We start from the raw sequence: 25263 nt of genomic DNA on the forward strand, positions 1-25263 counted from the left end.
TTGCAAAGCTGTCCATTGCTGCATACGGGCCTATATGTATCATTACACACTCTGATGAGTGTATAATGCCTGCCCCTTCATTCGCGTGAGTGAAGGGACTGTCAATCTCTGAGAGCGAGTGAGCTCTCTGTGATTTCTCTCCCCCACCTCAGAGGTGGCGGAGAGTGTAAGAAACAGCGGTCTAATGAGCGAAGCTTCTTACTTTGCTGGAGGCAGGCTCACATATGCAAACCTGCCCCTATATATATATACTAGAGGACAGAGGATATGTTAGCCAAGTCATTTCTGCTATCATAATACTTCAATTGGTCCCACAATATATTATTATGATACTGTTACTAAATGCGCCTGTACAAAAACATAATTTATGCTTACCTGATAAATTAATTATTTCATGGTGGAAAATTTGCTATTCTAAATGAAAGGTCACTATCACTAATTTGCAGGTGATCAACATGGTAATAATAAAGATTACATACCATACTTAGAACCAGGAAGGTTTTTGATATTGGCTCCTGCTATAAAACACACAGGGCCAAATTACAAGTGACGTGTTAACAGTTACTCATGAGCTGCTTACATTCGTTTTACAAGTTGAAAATAAACGTGATCGCTTGTGCACAATTATAGTTAACGGGTTATCGAGACCCCAAGCTCTGGTTAATCAAAAAGTGTCACAAAACACATCAAAAATACATTACAAGGTGCAGTTACACCATAACACCATCTAATAAAAATGATTTAAAAAAATATTTGAAATTTATAATGGCTCAAAGATATCAGGTCTCAGGTGTTATAAAACAACAGGCAAAGGATTTTAACTTTGAGATACATACAGATATATGTCTAAATATGGATGTGTATATATATGTATTTATATGCGTATTTATGTATTTACAGACACATAAATACATATATACAGTACATATAAAGACAGATAGGCCTCTAGTTATCAAGCCGTCAACCTCAAATACGCTGGATTTCCGCAGCGTATTTGTGGCGAGGCTGATTCGCCTAAGTTATCAAGCCCTACACACCGGCAAAAGTAGAATTTTGTGACGTAAGCTACGATCCGCCGGACTCAGTCCGACACAGATTGATTCTTACGTCACTCCAGATGTTCCGAACGCAAGTTCGGCACAATCTGACTACTTTTGCTAGTTATCAAATGACTAGCAGGTACGCTCGGCACTTTTCCGGCGCAGCGTACCTGGTTTTCAATCCGCCGCCCTGGAAGTGGCGGATCCCATAGGAATCAATAGGAGTCTGACCATAGCGAAAGTTCATGTTCGCTGCTGCCCGACATCCCATTGATTCCTATGGAAGATGTCTGCACCTAACACCCTAACATGTACTCCGAGTATAAACACCCCTAACCTGCCCCCCCTACACCGCCGCAACTAAATAAAGTTATTACCCCCGAAACCGCCGCTCCTGGACCCCGCCGCAACTATATTAAACATGTTAATCCCTGGGGGCGGAGCCTACAGCTGTAGCGGCAAGACGTGTCTTGAGGGAGCTCCTGGCTCTTCTTTGGAGTTTTACACGATAATTATCTTGCTTTTCTCTAAAACTGAGCTTATTTCATAGCTAAAACCCAGCTAACTACTTTTTGATCGAAGATTCTGTCAACACTGGGAGGATCTTTTGGGATTAGTCTCTGCCTATGCTCTACAGTTAGGCCTCACGGCTGCTGCACTCACACAGTGTTTGTCGGTCTGTGGAACCGGGGCTGCCGCATATTCCCCCCCCTAGGAGACTGGGGTTACGAGTAGTACTACTTACTACTACAACAGAACACTTCCACTGACTGAGGAGTTAAAAAACAAAGAAAACGAGAGACAATATTCTATTATGGAGGCCTTGGAAGCAGTGGGCGCATGGGAGCGCGCAGTGGAGACCGCGATCAAACAATCCTACGAGCAGCTGCTAAAGGATCTCAGCAGGCTGCTTTTCACCGATGAAACTTACCATACTACTTTATTCACGGAGCCTGCAGATTGCTGTCAGCCGAGGGACATGGACGTTCCTCTTTTGCAACCACACGCTCAAAAGCACAGGGCCCATACTGCCGACGTGCCACAGGGTCTCACTGCAAGCCCGGAGTGGGAGACAGCAGACTCAGCGCACTTGCTGATGGAGACGAGTTCTGATATGAAGTCATCAGAGTCCCACATCCTAAAGAATGCCCAGCAGGCCGTGACTCCATTACCGACCTGGACGCAGAGTGCCGTGTCCCCAAAGTTAACTACGCTAGATGGCCTCTTTTTTCGAGCGGCAGGGTGGCCTGATCTACTGAGGACCTCATTGTTCTCCTGCTGGGATCCTGGCGGTATGTGCCGGCGGCTTCCCTCTGGGTCGCAGCTTACATTTTTTGAGTATCTCTGGTGCGGCCATTTCTAGGGGGAGCATGGACCATGCATAACTCAGACCCGGATTGCCAGCAAAACTAACCTTTGGGTTAACCGGTGTGGAGGGGGCGAGTGAAATCTATGACGCCATATTTGTTGCGCTGCCGGGCGGCAGTTCGCCCTGTTGTTGTAAGGCTGGCGTGAGCAGGCTAGACTTCAAATAGAATTGATATATAAGGGACATGCAGAGACTCTCTGTCACTGAGATGACTAAAACTGATCAACCATGCCGCTCCTACAGAACTGTGGCCAAGCTCACCTTGTTACATGTAGACTGTGGGGATTGCTTGTGCTTCTAAGCGGGGTATATCTTATAATAGTTGTGAGTTGCAGCCCTTGAACTGATGTGCCCCGATCTCATGTATTAGGGATTACTACATGGTAATTGGAACTATATATGTCCTGTTAAACTTCAAATACATGGCTGCCATATCTCGCTTAATCACTGTATATAGTTGTGTACTGTACAATCACCCCCACGATGTGCGTCCCAGCACTGGCCCTGATATTTAATGTTGTAGCCATGAGTGCTTAGCCTGTACAGGGTATTATTACTTTCACATCTTAGTTTGTTAAGGTAGGCTTTGAGGCAGATGCCGGATATCTCAGACTGAGTCAGATAGTTGTATAACCATATTAGGTCTTATTCTAGCCTTCTACATAGACATACCTACATACTGTGATTTCTACATGTTTAAGTTACTGACCTAGGGGACTTCTGGTTAGAATATAAATTTTAACACCTATGTATATTATTACTAAATTAATTATCTTTCTATTAGGAGGATGCAATTTAAAGGTATAAATCTGACCACGGATACCAAGCCTCTCCACTAGAGGGGAGTAAAGCCCTACCTATCTACTTACAAAAGTGTCAATGCTTCCCCGGTTTTATTCACTAAGGGCAATACTAGTTGAGGCTGACAATAGCACTATTGGTACTTCCCTGCATGGTGCTTCCAATAGCAGTGTAATAATGTATGCGGTCCTCCAACTAGATGTAGGGGTATGCCCCCCTCTACCCAACAGCACAAACTTACTCTGGGCCTGTTTGCCTCCTATTGTCAGTGTTACTTGAACTAAAAGTTTTTTTTTTATGTTTATAGAGTTCCTGTAAGAGTTTAAAGTATTGACTCATTTTTCTTATTAAGCATTCACATCTCTGTATGATCCACATACACATCAAATGCATTTAAAATACACTCTTTTATATACCGGCTGCTTGCATTTGGGGTCCAAAAGTGGCCCACTTTGTTCTTTTCTTTGTTAATTCCCCTCAAAATTCCCTATAATGTCTAACACCTTTCTTTTCAGGGGGTCCAAGAGAGGCCTCAATTCATCAGAGAGGGAAATCACTGTTTGTGACTTTATGCTGTATTACAGGGGGACTTCTCTATGAAAATCTGAGGTTATTATATACTTATATAAGTGAGTGATCACCTGTATCCATGTAATATGTATATCGCATGATGTCTGCTATTTACCATCTGCGAATGGTACTTTGTAATTTTCAACACACCTCAATAAAAAAAAATTGAATATATATAAAAAAAAACAAAAAAACATGTTAATCCCTAAACCGCCGCTCCCGGAGCCCATCGCCACTCTAACAAACTTATTAACCCCTAAACCGCCGCTCCCGGACCCCGCCGCAACTATAATAAATATGCTAACCCCTAAACCGACGCTCCCGGACCCCGCCGCCACCTACATTATACCTATTAACCCCTATCCTGCCCCCCCCATACCGCCGCCACCTATAATAAATTTATTAACCCCTATCCTGTGGATTCCGTACCCCACCGCAACTAAATAAATTGTTTAACCCCTAAACCGCCGCTCCCGGACCCCGCCGCCACCTATATTAAACTTATTAACCCCTAATCTGCCCCCCCTACACCGTCGCCACCTATAATAAATGTATTAACCCCTATCCTGCCCCCCCTATACCGCCGCCATCTATATTAAACTAATTAACCCCTAAACCTAAGTCTAACACTAACCCTAACACCCCCCTAACTTAAATATTATTTTAATAAATCTAAATAAAAATTACTCTTATTAACTAAATTAATCCTATTTAAAACTAAATACTTACCTATAAAATAAACCCTAAGATAGGTACAATATAACTAATAATTATATTGTAGCTATTTTAGGATTTATTTTTATTTTACAGGCAAATTTAAATTTATTTTAACTAGGTACAATAGCTATTAAATAGTTATTAACTATTTAATAGCTACCTAGATAAAATAAAGACAAATTTACCTGTAAAATAAAAACTAACCTAAGTTACAATTACACCTAACACTACACTATCATTAAATAAATTATTCCTATTTAAAACTAAATACTTACCTGTAAAATAAACCCTAAGGTAGCTACAATGTAATTAATAATTACATTGTAGCTATTTTAGGATTTATATTTATTTTACAGGTAACTTTGTATTTATTTTAACTAGGTACAATGGTTATTAAATAGTTATTAACTATTTAATAACTACCTAGGTAAAAGAAATACAAAATTACATGTAAAATAAATCCTAACCTAAGTTACAGTTAAACCTAACACTACACTATCATTAAATTAATTAAATAAATTACTAGGCAATACCTACAATTAAATACAATTAAATAAACTAAACTAAATTACAACCCCCCCCCCCACTAAATTACAGAAAATAAAAAAAATATTACAAGAATTTTAAACTAATTACACCTAATCTAAGCCCCCTAATAAAAAAAAATAAAAAAAAAATAATAAAAGCCCCTACCGTATTCTACATTACCAAGTAATCAGCTCTTTTACCAGCCCTTAAAAGGGCTTTTTGAGGGGCACGCCCCAAAGTAATCAGCTCTTTTGCCTGTAAGAAAAAATACAACCCCCCAACATTAAAACCCACCACCCACATACCCCTACTCTAACCCACCCAAACCCCCCTTAAATAAACCTAACGCTACCCCCCTAAAGATCTCCCTACCTTGAGTCGTGTTCACCCAGCCGGGCCGACGTCATCATCCAAGGTGCGCTGAAGATGTCTTCCATCCGATAGAAGTCATCATCCAAGGTGCACTGAAGAGGTCTTCCATCCGATAGAAGTCTTCATCCAGGCGGCGTCTTCAATCTTCATCCATCCGGAGCGGAGCCATCTTCAAACGAGCCAACGCGGAGCCATCCTCTTCAACCGACGACTACCCGACAAATGAATATTCATTTAAGTGACGTCATCCAAGATGGCGTCCCTCGAATTCCGATTCGCTGATAGGATTCTATCAGCCAATCGGAATTAAGGTAGGAAAAATCTGACTGGCTGATTAAATCAGCCAATCAGATTCAAGTTCAATCCAATTGGCTGATCCAATCAGCCAATCAGATTGAGCTTGCATTCTATTGGCTGTTCCAATCATTTTTCCTACCTTAATTCCGATTGGCTGATAGAATCCTATCAGGCAATCGGAATTCGAGGGACGTCATCTTGGATGACGTCACTTAAAGGAATATTCATTCATCGGGTAGTCATCGATTGAAGAGGATGGCTCCGCGTCGGCTCGTTTGAAGATGGCTCCGCTCCACTCCGGATGGATGAAGATTGAAGACGCCGCCTGGATGAAGACTTCTATCGGATGGAAGACCTCTTCAGCGCCCCTTGGATGATGACTTCTATCGGATGGAAGACATCTTCAGCGCCCCTTGGATGATGACTTCGGCCCAGCTGGGTGAACACGACTCAAGGTAGGGAGATCTTCAGGGGGGTAGCGTTAGGTTTATTTAAGGGGGGGGTTTGGGTGGGTTAGAGTAGGGGTATGTGGGTAGTGGGTTTTAATGTTGGGGGGGTTCTATTTTTTTTTACAGGCAAAAGAGCTGATTACTTTGGGGCATGCCCCACAAAAAAACCCTTTAAGGGCTGGTAAAAGAGCTGATTACTTGGTAATGTAGAATAGGGTAGGGACTTTTATTATTTTGGTTTTTTTTTTAATTTTATTAGGGGGCTTAGATTAGGTGTAATTAGTTTAAAATTCTTGTAATATTTTTTTATTTTCTGTAATTTAGTGTTTGTTTGTTTCTTAATTTAGTTTAGTTTATTTAATTGTATTTAATTGTAGGTATTGCCTAGTAATTTATTTAATGATAGTGTAGTGTTAGCTTTAATTGTAACTTAGGTTAGGATTTATTTTACAGGTAATTTTGTATTTCTTTTAGCTAGGTAGTTATTAAATAGTTAATAACTATTTAATAACTATTGTACCTAGTTAAAATAAATACAAAGTTACCTGTAAAATAAATATAAATCCTTAAATAGCTACAATGTAATTATTAATTACATTGTATCTATCTTAGGGTTTATTTTACAGGTAAGTATTTAGTTTTAAATAGAAATAATTTATTTAATGATAGTGTAGTGTTAGGTGTAATTGTAACTTAGGTTAGTTTTTATTTTACAGGTAAATTCTTTATTTTATCTAGGTAGCTATTAAATAGTTAATAACTATTTAATAGCTATTGTACCTAGTTAAAATAAATTTAAATTTGCCGGTAAAATAAAAATAAATCCTAAAATAGTTACAATATAATTATTAGTTATATTGTAGCTATCTTAGGGTTTATTTTATAGGTAAGTATTTAGTTTTAAATAGGATTAATTTAGTTAATAAGAGTAATTTTTATTTAGATTTATTAAAATAATATTTAAGTTAGGGGGGTGTTAGGGTTAGTGTTAGACTTAGGTTTAGGGGTTAATTAGTTTAATATAGATGGTGGCGGTATAGGGGGGGCAGGATAGGGGTTAATACATTTATTATAGGTGGCGACGGTGTAGGGGGGGCAGATTAGGGGTTAATAAGTTTAATATAGGTGGCGGCGGGGTCCGGGAGCGGCGGTTTAGGGGTTAAACAATTTATTTAGTTGCTGCGGGGTATGGGATAGCCAGGATAGGGGTTAATAAATTTATTATAGGTGGCGGCGGTATAGGGGGGGCAGGATAGGGGTTAATAGGTATTATGTAGGTGGCGGAGGGGTCCGGGAGCGGCGGTTTAGGGGTTAATACATTTATTATAGTTGTGGTGGGGTCCGGGAGCGGCGGTTTAGGGGTTAATATATTTATTATAGTTGCGGCAGGGTCTAGGAGCAGCGGTTTAGGGGTTAATAACTTTATTTAGTTGCGGGGGGCTCCGGGGGCAGCGGTATAGGGGGTAGAACAGTATAGTATAGTGTGGGTGCTTAGTGACAGCTTATCAATAAAGCTGTAGAAAAGCCGAAGGACAGCGAGATCGGATGAGTGACAACTATCACAGTCCGCTGCTCATCGCCCCATACTTGGTGCGCGGCTTTTTGACAGCTTTTTTGATAACTTTGGCGAACGTATTCAGGTCCGCGGTGGCGATGTGAGGCGAGCGTATTGGGGCCGGCGAAGGCAGGTACGTACAGAGCTTGATAACTAGAGGCCATAGTCTATATAGATAGTATATAAAGACATTGTAGTCCTTTGCAGTTAAGTAGATGTAAACATTTAAAAACATATTTATGCAATATTCTTATTTAATAAAGTTTTATAGTGTGTATTTGCTGTAAATATTTCACATTCCAATGTTCTGCACATAGCAGAATATGTTATAAGTATTTGTAAATAAATATTCCTATATATATCTGTATATATCTATACCTATATATAATCATGTCTGTATGTATGTAATATATATATATGTGTATATATATATATATATATATATTGTATATATATATATATATATATATTTTTATATATATATAGATAGGATTTTTTTTTCAAATTTTTTTTTAAGAAAACATATTCTGCTATGTGAAAAACATTGGATTGTGAAATATTTAAATTTTCATGTTGGGTTAGCGCACGTGAGAATATGCAATCGGGTTTGTGTGCGAGTAGGGTGTGAGGTTTTTTTCACACATTTTTTTGCTCCGTTGACTTCTATTCTTTTTCCGCGCCTCAAGTTAGAGCCTGAGCGAAAACAGTTTACTTTCAACTCATAATACGAGCACAACCCAACGCACGCAAAAAAGCTAACTTCTAGCACAGTTAAAGCTCAAGCAGGAGAATTCAATAGCACTTTTATTTCCAATGAGGGGGATTTCTTGCCCCATTATAAAAATGGCAATCAGCTACATAATGTATTTACTTATTGAGTAAATTAACCCCTTTGCCATAAAGACAGTATAAATCACACACAAAGAGCAACCTAATATTAAATAGTTCATCACCATATCATCTCAGTTTAAAAATTGACTTTTTAAAAGATGAGAGGCCACCTTTTCAGTTGGGGAGTTGAGTGCCCAGGTAGCTATCAGGTGACCACCATGACAACAGTAATCACCTGAACCATATGGATATATGTTTCTAATCTCTCACCCCCCACAATAGATAGGGATTTGATGCCTTATAATAAATTTAAACAAGCATCTTTTTTTCTCTCTTTCAAATGAATCCAGGTGATTGATATAACAATGAAAAATACCTGACAGCATTGGTCATATACTGGGGTACTGCAAACCTTAAGAAAGCCCTTACCATCCCCTTCACAATAGAAATACTGTTCTGGAAAAAAAGCATTCTGTGCTTGAAGGCTATCAGTGCTCTATACTGTATTAGCTATAGTTAGGTATATCCCTGCATAGCACTACAGACATGCATTGGAAAGTCTGTCTTACCTGTGGATATGATAGGTTTTAACTTGCTCGTTGATTGTAGAGTTGCTCTTTCAGTAGTGACAATATCAGGGATTGCTGAAATAAAAGAAGTGAATAATGAAAACAGAACTTGTAGGTTAACGTTCTACATCAGGATGGGCATAGGGAGAGTTTGGGAAAATTAGAGAAACATTAAATACCTTAAGACTTTTAAACTAAATGTTTAATTTGTAATCTACTTATTTATTTTCGTCATGTCACGTACTTTAGCTTTAAAACATGTGTATTTTCTAATTCTCAGACCTGGAAAATAAACCTGTAGACTTCTTAAGGCTAACCCTGCTATATACTATATACGCTAGTGTTCAAAAGTTTGGGTTCACTTAAAAATTTCCTTGTTTACAGAAGAAAAGCATTTTTTCTTTCCATTAAAATAATATAAATTTGATCAGAAATACAGTGTAGACATTGTTATTGTTGTAAATGACTATTATAGTTGCATATCTACATAGGTGTACAGAGACCCATTATCAGCAACCATTTGTCTTGTGTTCCAATGGCACATTGTGTTTGCTAATCCAAGTATATAATTTAAAAAGATTATTTGGTCATTAGAAAACCCTTTGCAATTATGTTAGCACAGCAGAAAACTGCTGTTGTGCTGACTAAAGAAGTAATAAAAGTGGCCTTCATTAGACTAGTTGAGTATCTGGAGCAAGAAACTGAAGCTCTTGTACAATGCTGTGAACTTCTCCCTTCATAGAACAGCACCAACTGGTTCTAACAAGAAATGGGAGGCCCTGGTACACAACTGAAAAAGAGGACAAATACAATAAAGTGTCTAGTTAGAGAAACAGGCGCTTCACAGGTCCTTAACTGGCAGCTTCATTAAACAGTACCCGCAAAACACCAGTCTCAATGTCAGCAGTGAAGAGGGGGGTCTCAGGGATGCTGGCCTTCTAGGCAAAGCCTGGCTATTGAAAGTCAAAGATTAAGATGGGTAAAAAGAACACAGACACTGGACAGAGGAAGATTGGAAAAAAGTGTTATGGACAGACAAATCTTAGTATGAGGTGTTCGGATCACAAAGAAGAACATTAGAGAGATGCAGACCAAATAAAAAGATGCTGGAGGAGTGCTTGACGCCATCTGTCAAGCATGATGGAGGCAATGTTATGATCTGGGGCATCTTAGGTTATATAAGAACTATTAGGGAAGAAGCAATAAGCTGGTATTTTATCTTTAATGGAGTGGCCAGCAGTCACCAGATCTCAACCCTATTGAGCTGTTGTGGGAGCAGTTTGACCGTATGATATGTAAGAAGTGTCCCTCAAGCCAATACAACTTGTAGGAGGTGCTTCAGGAAGCATGGGGTGAAATTTCTTTAGATTATCTCAACAAATTGACAACTAGAGTTCCAAATGGACGTGGGCTTCAAAAAATGTACATGCATGGAAAACTAGCATGTGACAAAATACGTGCGAGAAATTGGTGCAGCATCAAAAAATCTACGTGGGTGAAAAAATGACCCGGTTAAATATAACCATCCTTTAAAGGAGAAATATCACAAAACAATAAATATACATACAACTGTCCCAAGTCTATGGACATATATAACAAAGCATATAGTGATAACCTAAATGGATTACAGAGTTCCAAATAAATAAAACTATAGTACTTAAGCAAGGGCACTTTGCTAGCGGTGGAAACCAGGAAGAAGCCAAAACCAGTGCTGAAAGCAGAACCAACAGGTAGCAGCAAGGGACAAGTCCGAACAACCCCCATGGCAAGGCTTGTGCCTAAATTGCACTTCCAATGCTACAAATACATCCCTCAAATGAATCAAATGCACATCTTCTCTCTTTGACCATCTCCAGCGGAGGCAAAAACAAGGCTAAGGTACTGGTGGGTTGGAGGATTTTTATAGAGCTCTTGGGTTTGGGAATCTTTGCCTCCACCTAGTGGCGAGGAAGCCTAATTCCCAGGAGTAATGGATCATGGACTGTCACTATCTGTATGAAAGAAATTATAATTTTAGCCAGGTCTTGGTAATCAGTTTTATTTTGCACCATAAAGTGTGGTTACAATCCATGGCCTCTTGAAAAGAGACTGTAATTTGAGATCAAGGGGCATATTTATTAATGTGCGAGCAGACATGATCCGATGTTGCGGATCATGTCCGCCGCACATCGATAAATACCGACAGCATACACTGTCAGCATTTATCATTGCACCAGCAGTTCTGGTGAACTGCTGGTGCAACGCCGCCCCCTGCAGATTTACGGCCAATCGGCCGCCAGCTGGGGGTGTCAATCAAACCCGATCGTATTAGATTGGGTTGATTTTCGGCAATTTCAGTCCACCACCTCAGAGCAGGCGGACAGGTTATGGAGCAGCGGTCTTTAGACCGCTGCTTCATAGCTTGTGTTTCTGGCGAGCCTGAAGGCTCGCCAGAAACACAGGGCATCAAGCTCCATATGGAGCTTGATAAATATGCCCCCAACTCTCAATGTATTTAATGTGGACTGTTAAATAGAAATTTGTTATTTTTCATTTCAGTCTCTCTTGGATCAGAAAGGATTAGGGGGTTATTACAAACGTCTAGAAAAGTTTAATGACTTTTCTACAAAATTCAACTATAAAGTCTATGGGGATTTCTATGAATAAATCATTTTATAAGCTTTTTTAAAGGCTTGTGATCTACCCCTATATTAGTGGTGTAAGTAGAGGACTTATTGTTATTTTTACCTTTTTATTTTATCACTGCTGTGCAATAATTAATTCTCTTTAATAATAATTATTTGTGTGAATGATGACTATTTTAAGTCTCAATTTATTTTTCTTTAATATCTAACCTATATTACTGAAAATACACTTATAACAGTTCTATGTTTTTATATAGATTATTACCAAACTGGGTTTTATTCTATTAAACTGGGGTAAACCAAGGGCCACCCTATTTAAGTACTCTGGTGGTGGCAGCAAATAAGATATTTCAGTGTAAGTGGCATTAAAAGGTGATTTTTTATATAGGTATAGGTCAGACTATAGAGTGGCTTTGCACCCACTGAACCAAGTCATGAACGTGTCTGGAGTGGTCTGGAAGTGACATGGGACTGGGATAGCTTATCTTAGTGAGATGAGAGGTGAGGACCCTTTGAAAGTTGATGGATGCAAAAAGAAATATTAATCCTTGTTTACAACTCTGGCACAAATGGACTTATGATTATGTACTCATGGATCTAGGTATGTGGAAAAATATTAAACCTATTAGTGTGCTACTCAAGAGATATTTGGTACCACTGTCTCACGGTTATGGGGCTCTACCAGACCCCTTCTCTTCTGCTCCCCCTGAGCTACAGGGACAAAAAGCGCCTTGTTTTATATAGAAGGAGGTTCTCTACTGAATTCGGAGGTCACTTGACCCCTAAGATAAGTGTGATCTCACTGAGATATTATAATTACTAGTCCCAATGGACACTGGGCAGATTTTCTATAAAAAAAGAGCTTTATTAAAGCATATATATCACCTAAGACCCCTCATTTGAAAGAGGAGAATTTGCTATTCTAAATGACAGGTCACTAATTTGCAGGTGATCGCCATGGTAATAAAGATTACATACCATACTAAGAACCAGGAAGGTTTTTGATATTGGAAAAGTAGGCTTTTTTAAAGCCCCTGATTTCTACTATAAAACAAACGGGGCCAGATTAAAAGTGACAAATTAAAACATGCATCGGGTTTTCCGCTCGTATTACAAGTTGAAATTAAATGCGATTGTTTGAGCGCAATTGAAGTTAACAAGTTATTGTGACCTCAGAGCTCTGGTTAACTGTTTCACGAAACAAAAAAGTGTCACATAACGCTTAAAAATTACATTACAAAGTGCAGTTACACTCATAATAACACCATCTAATAAAAATGATTTTAAAAAAAATATTGCACCAAAAAGTTATAAGGGTTTAAAGATATGAAGTCTTAGGTGTTAGAAAAATAAAGCAGGCGAAGGATTTTAACATTGAGGTACATTCATATACATGTCTAAAGATGGATATGTATATGTTTATATATATATATATATATATGTACATATGTATTTATGTATTTATATGTGTATATATGTATTTACAGACGATTATACAATATAAATACAATATAAACACATATAATATACTGTACATAATATAAATACATTTGAACACATAAAAACACACACACACACACACACATATATATATGAATACATGTAATATTTCAGCACTACACTTAAATATACAAAAGCCCCAAAAGTATGACCCCCCTATCCTAACCCTTTACCCGTGCACGGAGAGTTAATACAAATTGATTAATAAAACAAGGAAAACAAAGTAACTCTTATACCAGCACTATGGGATAACAAAATTGGATTGCTAAGGCTAGAAACTACCCCAGAGACAACAGACAGACAGCAGGTGCTATTGAGGTAAATTTATCGACAATGATAATAATGCAACAAAAGGTTATCATATATGTACAAATCCTTTGTGGCAACATATAATCGTTAGCTAAAAATCCCACTTTGCACATAGAAAGTCATATTATAAGTAACCCTTTAGAGGCCTCTATTCCAGGGTATAAATTCAAAAATTGGACAATTTCCTGAAAGAAATTATGAAAGAAATAATGTTCCTTAGATAGGTCTCCAAGTTGCAATCATCATACAGTAAGGAATGTATAAGATAACAAAACCGAGTTAATTTGATGTGAAATTTGGACGGGTATTACTGGATTAACTTGCTGTATCAGACCAGCAAAAGAACAGCTATTGAAAAAACACACAGGATACTTCACCTAAGATCGACTTAGGGATATTGGTTCCATTTCAGCTGTTATGCAGATATATCAGTAAAATACCTGATCCATTTATGCATCATCTGTATCTCGGATGTTACTTGTTTTTCAAGGCACTTGGTGGTGTAGTCCACGCCTTGCTCCTTATTACTGTATACAGAAAGAGCTTACCATCCCGACTTATTTTCATGTGGGGACTCCAGCCGTGAGACGGCGGGGATCAGCTGTTACCCAGTGGCGGCTCGTGAATTTTTAGGATGGGGTGCACAAGACCCTGCGTCTTTTAGAAAGCCACGCCCCTTTGAAAAAACCTGCCCCTTTTAAAAACCACACCCCTTTTAACAAGCCACACCTGTTTTTAAAAACCACACCCCTTTGCAAAAGTCACGCCCCTCAAATGGCCCCACCAATTTCAACCAGCAGTGTTTTTGGTCATCGTCTTCTTGAAATATCCAGCCCCAGCCGGGGGGTAACTTCAACTAAAGTTTGTGACTGATTCCTCAACATTATTCTCAAGTATCTGCTGATATTGAGTGGAATCCATGAGACCCTCAACAATATTACCAGTAGTACAGGTCTTTGGAGGTGGTCTGTGGGCTGTTTTTGACCGTTCTCAACATCCTTTGCCTTTGCCTCTGGCCCTCTCTGATATTTTACTTGCCCTGCCACTTCTGGCCTTAACAAGAACTGTGCCTGTGGTCTTCCATATCCTCAACATGCATTGCTCACTGTGTTCCTCACAGTGGACACAGACATCTTAAATCTATGAATGCATACTCTTCAGTACAGCCATGTTCACGTGCGACAGTGCACAAATGGAGGAGCCTACACTACCTGCCCATGTCTAGTCTTAAAATATACATGATGGTGCTCAGTAAAATTATATAATAACATATATATATATTAACCAAATGATTAATTAAAGCTGCAAAATAATAAGAATATTGAATGTACATTTATGAAAACATATATATTCCTGGATTTAAAGAACCTTCCACTTTATAGAGAAATACAACCACATTTCAATGACTGTTGCCCCAGCCCCCAGTGTTCGATATTAGGCAATGCAACCAAAGGCCTTGGCAACATGAAGATAAATACACCAACATTTTACTTTCAAGTACAAAAGAAGATTTTTTCTATTACACTAGTGCTTAATAATTAACTTCAAAGGTAAACATTAAAACAATGTTTATAACTCAAGTACAAGTTTTGTAAATCAAGTCAATCCGCCTGTCTTTTTTTGAGGCAAATAAATCAATAACATTTTCGTTGAATTTAGGAATGTCATTTATTAATTGTTTTTCAATTGTCAGCATGGCTAGAGCGGTCAGTCTTTCCTCAGTCATGGTGCTCCTTAGAAATGTCTTAACTTGTTTTAAAGTTGAGAAACATCTCTCAGCCTCAGCAGTTGTCACAGGAATAGTTGAAATAATTTGCAACAGTTTGTAGGTCTCCGAGAAAGTACTGTCCAAGTTATTTTCAATTACAAACTGTAGAAGACTAATGGCACCATTCATATTTCTGAAATCTGGTCTTCTGTAAATTACTCCTAGTTCAGTTTTCAGGCGATCTTTTTGTAATGTGTGATAAACAGCTGATGTTTGGTCAAGAAGCTGATTTGGAAATTTTTTCTCGTAATCCGCAAATTTTTCCGCTTGGAGGAGAGAAACAGCCGAGTAGTGAGTTATAAAAGAAAATCTATCTTTTACTTGATTTGTGATAACATCGCATATCTCTTTAGCTGCCACAGTCTGAGCAATGTGAATATTTTCTCTCTTCCTTTCCTAGATGTTTCCTCTGTTTCTGATATCATCATGGTAACTGTGTCCATTCTATTCCTTTCGTTTTCCATTGTCTGCTGGAAAGTGTTAATATGTTTTCTAATAAGTGCCGCATCTGTTTGTGTTTTCTGAAGTTGGTTGTATAACACATCTACATGTGGCATAATATTGTGGAAAACTGTAAGCCAAAACACGAATACCGAGTCTTGTAACATACGCCGAATAGCCCCTGCTTGATTTATAGCTATTTCTTTTTTCGATGTTGACTCTATTTTTTCCATGCATTCAATTAACTGTTCCCTGTTTTCAAAAACTGTATTGACGGTTCGACTCTTGAAATTCCACCTGGAGGCTGAACCATGAGGTATCCTTCTTCTAACATTTTTATCTAGAATAGCTATCCTTTGTGGTGAGTTACTAAAAAAGTTAGTAATGTCACTTAGATTTGAAAAAAATACTTGAACTTGTTGATTTTGACTGCTTGCTTCGCTGACAATTAAATTGAGCTGATGTGCGTAGCAATGCACAAAATGTGCATTCTTGTAGGTACGATTAATTATAGCCTGAACACCTGCATGCTGACCACTCATCACGCTTGTCGTAACTCTGCGATACCAGTTTCTCTGGGTTGTCTATAACTTTTTCCAAAGTAGCTTGAATACACGTAGCTAAAGATTCTGCATCATGTCCAGCTGGATTAGTGAATTCCCAGAATCTCTCAACCGGTTGTCCGTTACCTATAATGTATCTAAAAACAACAACCAATTGAAAGGCAGATGAAACATCAGTAGTTTCATCTGCTATCACTGCTACAAAACTTGCATTTGAGATTTCCTTCTTTATTTGGTTCTGGCAAACAGTAAGCATACAGTCTAATAAATCGTTTGGAATTTCTTTTGACGTTTCTTTAAAATCAGTGGCACTAGCGAGATGTTCTTTTAGAGATGCATCAAGCTCTGCTGAGAAGTTTATAAGACCTCTGAAAATGCCTGGATTTAATGAATCATCGCGTTCGTCATGTCCTCGAAGTGCAAGCTCAAATGCGCCGCAAAATAAAATACAATGAATTATTTTGGAAAGAACATAGCGATTTTTCGTTACTTGCTCATTATGTTTTTTAATATTCAAACGATATGCACTGTCAAGTTGTTGCCGAATATCAACCCTTCCTAGCAAATTAAACTCTAATGTGGAGTTTAAATGTGATTGGGAGCAATTATGTTTATTTGTTTTTTTACTTAAATGTGATAAATCGGCGACACCATAACTCACCCAGCTTGAATCCCCACTTTGTTTTGCAAACAGTAGACAATAAAAACAAAAGAGCCTGTTAGATAATTCACAACCACAAATCCATGGATATTTATCATATACCTCGGGTTTGAATTCTCTTTTGTAATCTCTAGTTTTACATTTTGTCACCTGGGTAAGGTTAAGCATAGGTGTTGGCCTGAGCATTTTAATTTCAATTTTTCTTTCAATGGGCAACGTTGAAAAATGTAATTGCTTTAGCTCAGACACACTAATTTTACTAAGTGCCATCTTAACTGTTAGTTTACACACAAAGAACAGTCCTTTGCTCTTATCTAATATATAACTTGTATGTAGGTAGCTCTGCAGCTGTTAGAAAATATACAACTCAACTTGAAGTAATAGTTTAATAGTTTGGCTGTTGTTATGTAATATATAACTTGTAGGTAGGTAGCTCTGCAGCTGTTAGAAAATATATGAAAAGTTTAATAGTTTTGTGGTTGTTATGTAATATATAACTTGTAGGTAGGTAGCTCTGCTGCTCTGCAGCTGTTAGAAAATATACAACTCAACTTGAAATAATAGTTTAATAGTTTGGCGGTTGTTATCTAATATATAACTTGTAGGTAGGTAGCTCTGCAGCTGTTAGAAAATATACAACTCAACTTGCAGTAATAGTTTAATAGTTTGGCGGTTGTTATGTAATATATAACTTGTAGGTAGGTAGCTCTGCAGCTGTTAGAAAATATATTAAAAGTTTAATAGTTTTGTGGTTGTTATGTAATATATAACTTGTAGGTAGGTAGCTCTGCTGCTCTGCAGCTGTTAGAAAATATACAACTCAACTTGAAGTAATAGTTTCATAGTTTGGCGGTTGTTATCTAATATATAACTTGTATGTAGGTAGCTCTGCAGCTGTTAGAAAATATATTAAAAGTTTAATAGTTTGGCGGTTGTTATGTAATATATAACTTGTAGGTAGGTAGCTCTGCAGCTGTTATAAAATATACAACACAACACTAGTAGGCAACGGCAAGTAGTTTTGCGGTGCCAGTTGTTATAAAATATATTGCAGCTGTTAGAAAATATCAACTACAACTGATAGGTAATATCTTATAATAATTATAATAATATAGCTCACTAGAGATAAAAAAATAAAATGTTAAATATGTCGGTTTACTGCCTAATTTTAGTATCAGCAGCAGCACAGCAGTTTTTTAACAAAAAAAACTTTGACCTTTTTTTTGCAAAACTTCTAATTGCAATCTGCTAATTAATCTGCTAAAATACTTAAATGTATTAATGGTAAGCAAGTTAAAGCAACCGTGACAGCCGTCAACGGTCAACAACTAGTATCAGCAGCAGCACAGCAGTTAACTGCTTTTTTTAAAAAAAAACTTTGTTCTTTTTTTGCAAAACTTCTAATTGCAATCTGCTAATTAATCTGCTAAAATACTTAAATTAAATGTATTAATGGTAAGCAACCGTGACAGCCGTCAACGGTCAACAACTAGTATCAGCAGCAGCACAGCAGTTAACTGCTTTTTTTTAAAAAAAACTTTTACCTTTTTTTGCAAAACTTCTAATTGCAATCTGCTAATTAATTAATCTGCTAAAATACTTAAATGTATTAATGGTAAGCAACCGTGACAGCCGTCAACGGTCAACAACTAGTATCAGCAGCAGCACAGCAGTTAACTGCTTTTTTTTAAAAAAAAAACTTTGTTCTTTTTTGCAAAACTTCTAATTGCAATCTGCTAATTAATCTGCTAAAATACTTAAATTAAATGTATTAATGGTAAGCAACCGTGAAAGCCGTCAACGGTCAACAACTAGTATCAGCAGCAGCACAGCAGTTAACTGCTTTTTTTTTTTTTTTAAAAAAACTTTGTTCTTTTTTTGCAAAACTTCTAATTGCAATCTGCTAATTAATCTGCTAAAATACTTAAATTAAATGTATTAATGGTAAGCAACCGTGACAGCCGTCAACGGTCAACAACTAGTAACAGCAGCAGCACAGCAGTTAACTGCTTTTTTTTTCAAAAAAACTTTTACCTTTTTTTGCAAAACTTCTAATTGCAATCTGCTAATTAATTAATCTGCTAAAATACTTAAATGTATTAATGGTAAGCAACCGTGACAGCCGTCAACGGTCAACAACTAGTATCAGCAGCAGCACAGCAGTTAACTGCTTTTTTTTAAAAAAAACTTTGTTCTTTTTTTGCAAAACTTCTAATTGCAATCTGGTAATTAATCTGCTAAAATACTTGTAAATACTTGTATTTGTAAAAAAAAAAAAAAAAAAAAAATTTTTTTGCAAAACTTCTAATTGCAATCTATCTGCTGACAAAAAAATTATTTTATTATTCCCAAATTACTCCACTAAACTTACTGACTAAAGCCAGCCAATTGTTTTAAGAGAGAACTCCCTCACCTCTACTCTACCTAAGTACTCTAAATGTTAGAAAGTTATAACAAAAAATAAAAAAAAAATTCTCACACAATGGTGTCTCTGTCTCACTCTCTAGTAATCTTTCTCAACTCTGTTACCTCTAAGTTAAGTTAACTAACTAATGGCTAGATTTAGAGTTGGGCGATAGCTGTCAAAACCAGCGTTAGAGGCTCCTAACGCTGGTTTTGGGCTACCGCTGGTATTTAGAGTCAGTCATTAAAGGGTCTAACGCTCACTTTCCAGCCGCAACTTTTCCATACCGCAGATCCCCTTACGTCAATTGCGTATCCTATCTTTTCAATGGGATCTTTCTAACGCCGGTATTTAGAGTCGTGGCTGAAGTGAGCGTTAGAACTCTAACGACAAAACTCCAGCCGCAGAAAAAAGTCAGTAGTTAAGAGCTTTCTGGGCTAACGCCGGTTTATAAAGCTCTTAACTACTGTGCTCTAAAGTACACTAACACCCATAAACTACCAATGTACCCCTAAACCGAGGTCCCCCCACATCGCCGCCACTATATTTAAATTTTTTAACCCCTAATCTTCCGCTCCGTACACTGCCGCCAACTACGTTATCCCTATGAACCCCTAATCTGCTGCCCCTAACACCGCTGACCCCTATATTATATTTATTAACCCCTAATCTGCCCCCCACAACGTCGCCGCCAGCTACCTACACTTATTAACCCCTAATCTGCCGTCCGCACGCCGCCGCCAGCTACATTATAGCTATGTACCCCTAATCTGCTGCCCCTAACACCGCCGACCCCTATATTATATTTATTAACCCCTAATCTGCCCCCCTCAACGTCGCCTCCACCTGCCTATACTTATTAACCCCTAATCTGCAGAGCGGACCGCACTGCTACTATAATAAAGTTATTAACCCCTAATCTGCCTCACTCCCGCCTCAATAACCCTATAATAAATAGTATTAACCCCTAATCTGCCCTCCCTAACATCGCCGACACCTAACTTCAAGTATTAACCCCTAATCTGCCAATCGGAGCTCACCGCTACTCTAATAAATTTTTTAACCCCTAAAGCTAATTTTAACCCTAACCCTAACACCCCCCTAAGTTAAATATAATTTTATTCTAATGAAATAAATTAACTCTTATTAAATAAATTATTCCTATTTAAAGCTAAATACTTACCTGTAAAATAAACCCTAATATAGCTACAATATAAATTATAATTATATTATAGCTATTTTAGGATTTATATTTATTTTACAGGTAACTTTGTATTTATTTTAACCAGGTACAATAGCTATTAAATAGTTAAGAACTATTTAATAGCTAAAATAGTTTAAATAATTACAAAATTACCTGTAAAATAAATCCTAACCTAAGTTACAATTAAACCTAACACTACACTATCAATAAATTAATTAAATAAAATACCTACAATTACCTACAATTAAACTTAACACTACACTATCAATAAATTAATTACATAAAATACCTACAATTACCTACAATTAAACCTAACACTACACTATCAATAAATTAATTAAATACAATATCTACAAATAAATACAATGAAATAAACTAACTAAAGTACAAAAAATAAAAAAGAACTAAGTTACAAAAAATAAAAAAATATTTACAAACATTAGAAAAATATTACAACAATTTTAAACTAATTACACCTACTCTAAGCCCCCTAATAAAATAACAAAGCCTCCCAAAATAAAAAAATGCCCTACCCTATTCTAAATTAAAAAAGTTCAAAGCTCTTTTACCTTACCAGCCCTGAACAGGGCCCTTTGCGGGGCATGCCCCAAAGAATTCAGCTCTTTTGCCTGTAAAAAAACACATACAATACCCCCCCCAACATTACAACCCACCACCCACATACCCCTAATCTAACCCAAACCCCCCTTAAATAAACCTAACACTAAGCCCCTGAAGATCTTCCTACCTTATCTTCACCATACCAGGTTCACCGATCCGTCCTCGGAAGTCTTGATCCAAGCCTCGGAAGTGTTGATCCAAGCCCAAGCGGGGGGCTGAAGAGTGACGTCCATCCTCGGGCTGAAGTCTGGATCCAAGCGGCGATTGAAGAAATCCATCATCGGGCTGAAGTCGGAAGTCCATCATCAGGATGAAGTCTTCTATCAAGCAGCATCTTCAATCTTCTTTCTTCCGGAGCGGAGCGGAGCCATCTTGTTCCCAGCCGACGCGGATCCATCCTCTTCTAACGACGCCTACTAGCCGAATGACGGTTCCTTTAAATGACGTCATCCAAGATGGCGTCCGTCGAATTCCGATTGGCTGATAGGATTCTATCAGCCAATTGGAATTAAGGTAGGAAAATTCTGATTGGCTGATGGAATCAGCCAATCAGATTCAAGTTCAATCCGATTGGCTGATCCAATCAGCCAATCAGATTGAGCTTGCATTCTATTGGCTGTTCCGATCAGCCAATAGAATGCGAGCTCAATCTGATTGGCTGATTCCATCAGCCAATCAGAATTTTCCTACCTTAATTCCGATTGGCTGATAGAATCCTATCAGCCAATCGGAATTCGACGGACGCCATCTTGGATGACGTCATTTAAAGGAACCGTCATTCGGCTAGTAGGCGTCATTAGAAGAGGATGGATCCGCGTCGGCTGGGAACAAGATGGCTCCGCTCCGGAAGAAAGAAGATTGAATATGCTGCTTGATAGAAGACTTCATCCCGATGATGGACTTCCGACTTCAGCCCGATGATGGATTTCTTCAGCCGCCGCTTGGATCCAGACTTCAGCCCGAGGATGGACGTCACTCTTCAGCCCCCCGCTTGGGCTTGGATCAACACTTCCGAGGCTTGGATCAAGACTTCCGAGGATGGATCAGTGAACCTGGTATGGTGAAGATAAGGTAGGAAGATCTTCAGGGGCTTAGTGTTAGGTTTATTTAAGGGGGGTTTGGGTTAGATTAGGGGTATGTGGGTGGTGGGTTGTAATGTTGGGGGGGGTATTGTATGTGTTTTTTTTACAGGCAAAAGAGCTGAATTCTTTGGGGCATGCCCCGCAAAGGGCCCTGTTCAGGGCTGGTAAGGTAAAAGAGCTTTGAACTTTTTTAATTTAGAATAGGGTAGGACATTTTTTTATTTTGGGGGGCTTTGTTATTTTATTAGGGGGCTTAGAGTAGGTGTAATTAGTTTAAAATTGTTGTAATATTTTTCTGATGTTTGTAAATATTTTTTTATTTTTTGTAACTTAGTTCTTTTTTATTTTTTGTACTTTAGTTAGTTTATTTCATTGTATTTATTTGTAGATATTGTATTTAATTAATTTATTGATAGTGTAGTGTTAGGTTTAATTGTATTTATTTGTAGATATTGTATTTAATTAATTTATTGATAGTGTAGTGTTAGGTTTAATTGTAGGTAATTGTAGGTATTTTATTTAATTAATTTATTGATAGTGTAGTGTTAGGTTTAATTGTAACTTAGGTTAGGATTTATTTTACAGGTAATTTTGTAATTATTTAAACTATTTTAGCTATTAAATAGTTCTTAACTATTTAATAGCTATTGTACCTGGTTAAAATAAATACAAAGTTACCTGTAAAATAAATATAAATCCTAAAATAGCTATAATATAATTATAATTTATATTGTAGCTATATTAGGGTTTATTTTACAGGTAAGTATTTAGCTTTAAATAGGAATAATTTATTTAATAAGAGTTAAGTTATTTCGTTAGATTTAAATTATATTTAACTTAGGGGGGTGTTAGTGTTAGACTTAGCTTTAGGGGTTAATCCATTTATTACAGTAGCGGCGAGATTCGGTCGGCAGATTAGGGGTTAATAATTGAAGTTAGGTGTCGGCGATGTTAGGGAGGGCAGATTAGGGGTTAATACTATTTATTATAGGGTTATTGAGGCGGGAGTGAGGCGGATTAGGGGTTAATAACTTTATTATAGTAGCGGTGCGGTCCGCTCGGCAGATTAGGGGTTAATAAGTGTAGGCAGGTGGAGGCGACGTTGAGGGGGGCAGATTAGGGGTTAATAAATATAATATAGGGGTCGGCGGTGTTAGGGGCAGCAGATTAGGGGTACATAGCTATAATGTAGGTGGCGGTGGTGTACGGAGCGGCAGATTAGGGGTTAATAATAATATGCAGGTGTCAGCGATAGCGGGGGCGGCAGATTAGAGGTTAATAAGTGTAAGGTTAGGGGTGTTTAGACTCGGGGTACATGTTAGGGTGTTAGGTGCAGATGTAGGAAGTGTTTCCCCATAGCAAACAATGGGGCTGCGTTAGGAGCTGAACGCAGCTTTTTTGCAGGTGTTAGGTTTTTTTTCAGCTCAAACAGCCCCATTGTTTTCTATGGGGGAATCGTGCACGAGCACGTTTTTGAATCTGGCCGCGTCCGTAAGCACAGCTGGTATCTAGAGTTGCAGTGGCGTTAAATTATGCTCTACGCTCCCTTTTTGGAGCCTAACGCACTGAAAACCCAGCCATTCTGTGAACTCTAAATACCAGCGGTATTTAAAAGGTGCGGGGGAGAAAAAGCACGCGTAGCTAACGCACCCCTTTGGCCGCAGAACTCTAAATCTAGGCGTACGTGACTACTTTAACACTACACTTTAAGTTTAAACTAAAGACAAGTTAAACTAATAAGCTGCAGGCCTGCAGCAAAATAAGGCCCACTGCCCAGTGCCCCCCCCAGTGCCCAGTGCCATCAAGGGCTAGCTAGGGTAAATCGTTCATGTTTTTAACAAGAGTCAGTCAGTCTGAGAGGCAAGTTTGTTGAACATTAAGGAATAAGTCAGAGCTCTAAACACAAGGCTCCTATCCGCTCAACGGCTATCTCCTCAATGAGATTTTGGCGCCGTTGAGGGGGAGTAGCCTTGTGGGGGCGGTCACGTTTACGCAACAGCATATCAGAGCGGCATCAGGCACTGACAGGCAGGCTGTGGGAGGAGCCAGAGCACAGGCTGAAGTCAGCTTGCACACTTCAGCCTGTGCGAATAGGGGTCTATTAGTGGTGCCGGGCTGGGAGGAGCTATGCCTGCACAGTGATGCATAGAGATCACTGTGCAGGATAGGGGTTTGCTTTATCACACGTGCGATCAGGTTAGGATAGGGAGGAGGTCAGGTGACTTGAACTTGTGGGAGTGTGTGCGCGCAGTGCCAGAGCAGCCTGGAGGAGGAGGAGTGAGAAAGATTAGCTAGTCAGTGTACTGTGACTGACGCGGTGTGGTCTCTGGTGACGTCAGCTGAGCCTGAGCTGAAATCCTGCAGTCTCTCTGCGCTGGCTCTGCTGCTCTGTGTCCGCCTGTTCCTAGCTCCCTCCTGCTTTGCTAAGTTTTACAATAAATGAATATAAATGGATGGGTACCTATATACACTCAGATCTGCGACATGACAGTGGACTTGAAATATGATAATATTATAATATTATAAATAAACTTTTAACACACATACACTAATAAAAAAAAAATTAAACATTTTTTTTTTTGCTCAATTTTTTTTTTTTTTTTGCTCAATTTTAATTTTTTTTTTCCCTGCTTGCCCCCTGGGGGGTTCACGTGTGAATGTGCACAATTGGAGGAGCCTCCACTGCTGTTACCCCTCCGACAAAACGACAGCTACGTGCGTTTCACCCATATGCATTGGAGCACTTTGCAGTTAAGTAGATAAAAACATATATAAAATATTTATGCAATATTCATATTTAATAAAGTTTTATAGTGTGTATTTACTGTAAATATTTCACACTCCAATGTTCTGCACATAGCAGAATATGTTCTGTTTATAAATACATATTCCTATATATATATATATATATATATATATATATATATATATATATATATATATATATATATATATATATATATATATATATCTGTATATATTTATACT

General features: G+C 38.1%; 1 protein-coding gene across 11 annotated transcripts in view; it reads right to left on the bottom strand.

Annotated features, from left to right (window-relative positions):
- LOC128643793 (uncharacterized) overlaps positions 1–25263 on the bottom strand; it is a 202586-nt gene that overhangs the window by 147828 nt on the left and 29495 nt on the right. For all 11 annotated transcript variants that reach the window (XM_053696613.1, XM_053696614.1, XM_053696611.1 and 8 more), the window contains one exon: positions 9099–9173. In XM_053696613.1, coding sequence (XP_053552588.1) covers positions 9099–9173 — 75 coding nt within the window. The remainder of the gene's footprint in view (positions 1–9098; positions 9174–25263) is intronic.

This window comes from Bombina bombina, unplaced genomic scaffold, assembly GCF_027579735.1.
Source record: "Bombina bombina isolate aBomBom1 unplaced genomic scaffold, aBomBom1.pri scaffold_518, whole genome shotgun sequence".
NCBI lineage: Eukaryota > Metazoa > Chordata > Amphibia > Anura > Bombinatoridae > Bombina > Bombina bombina.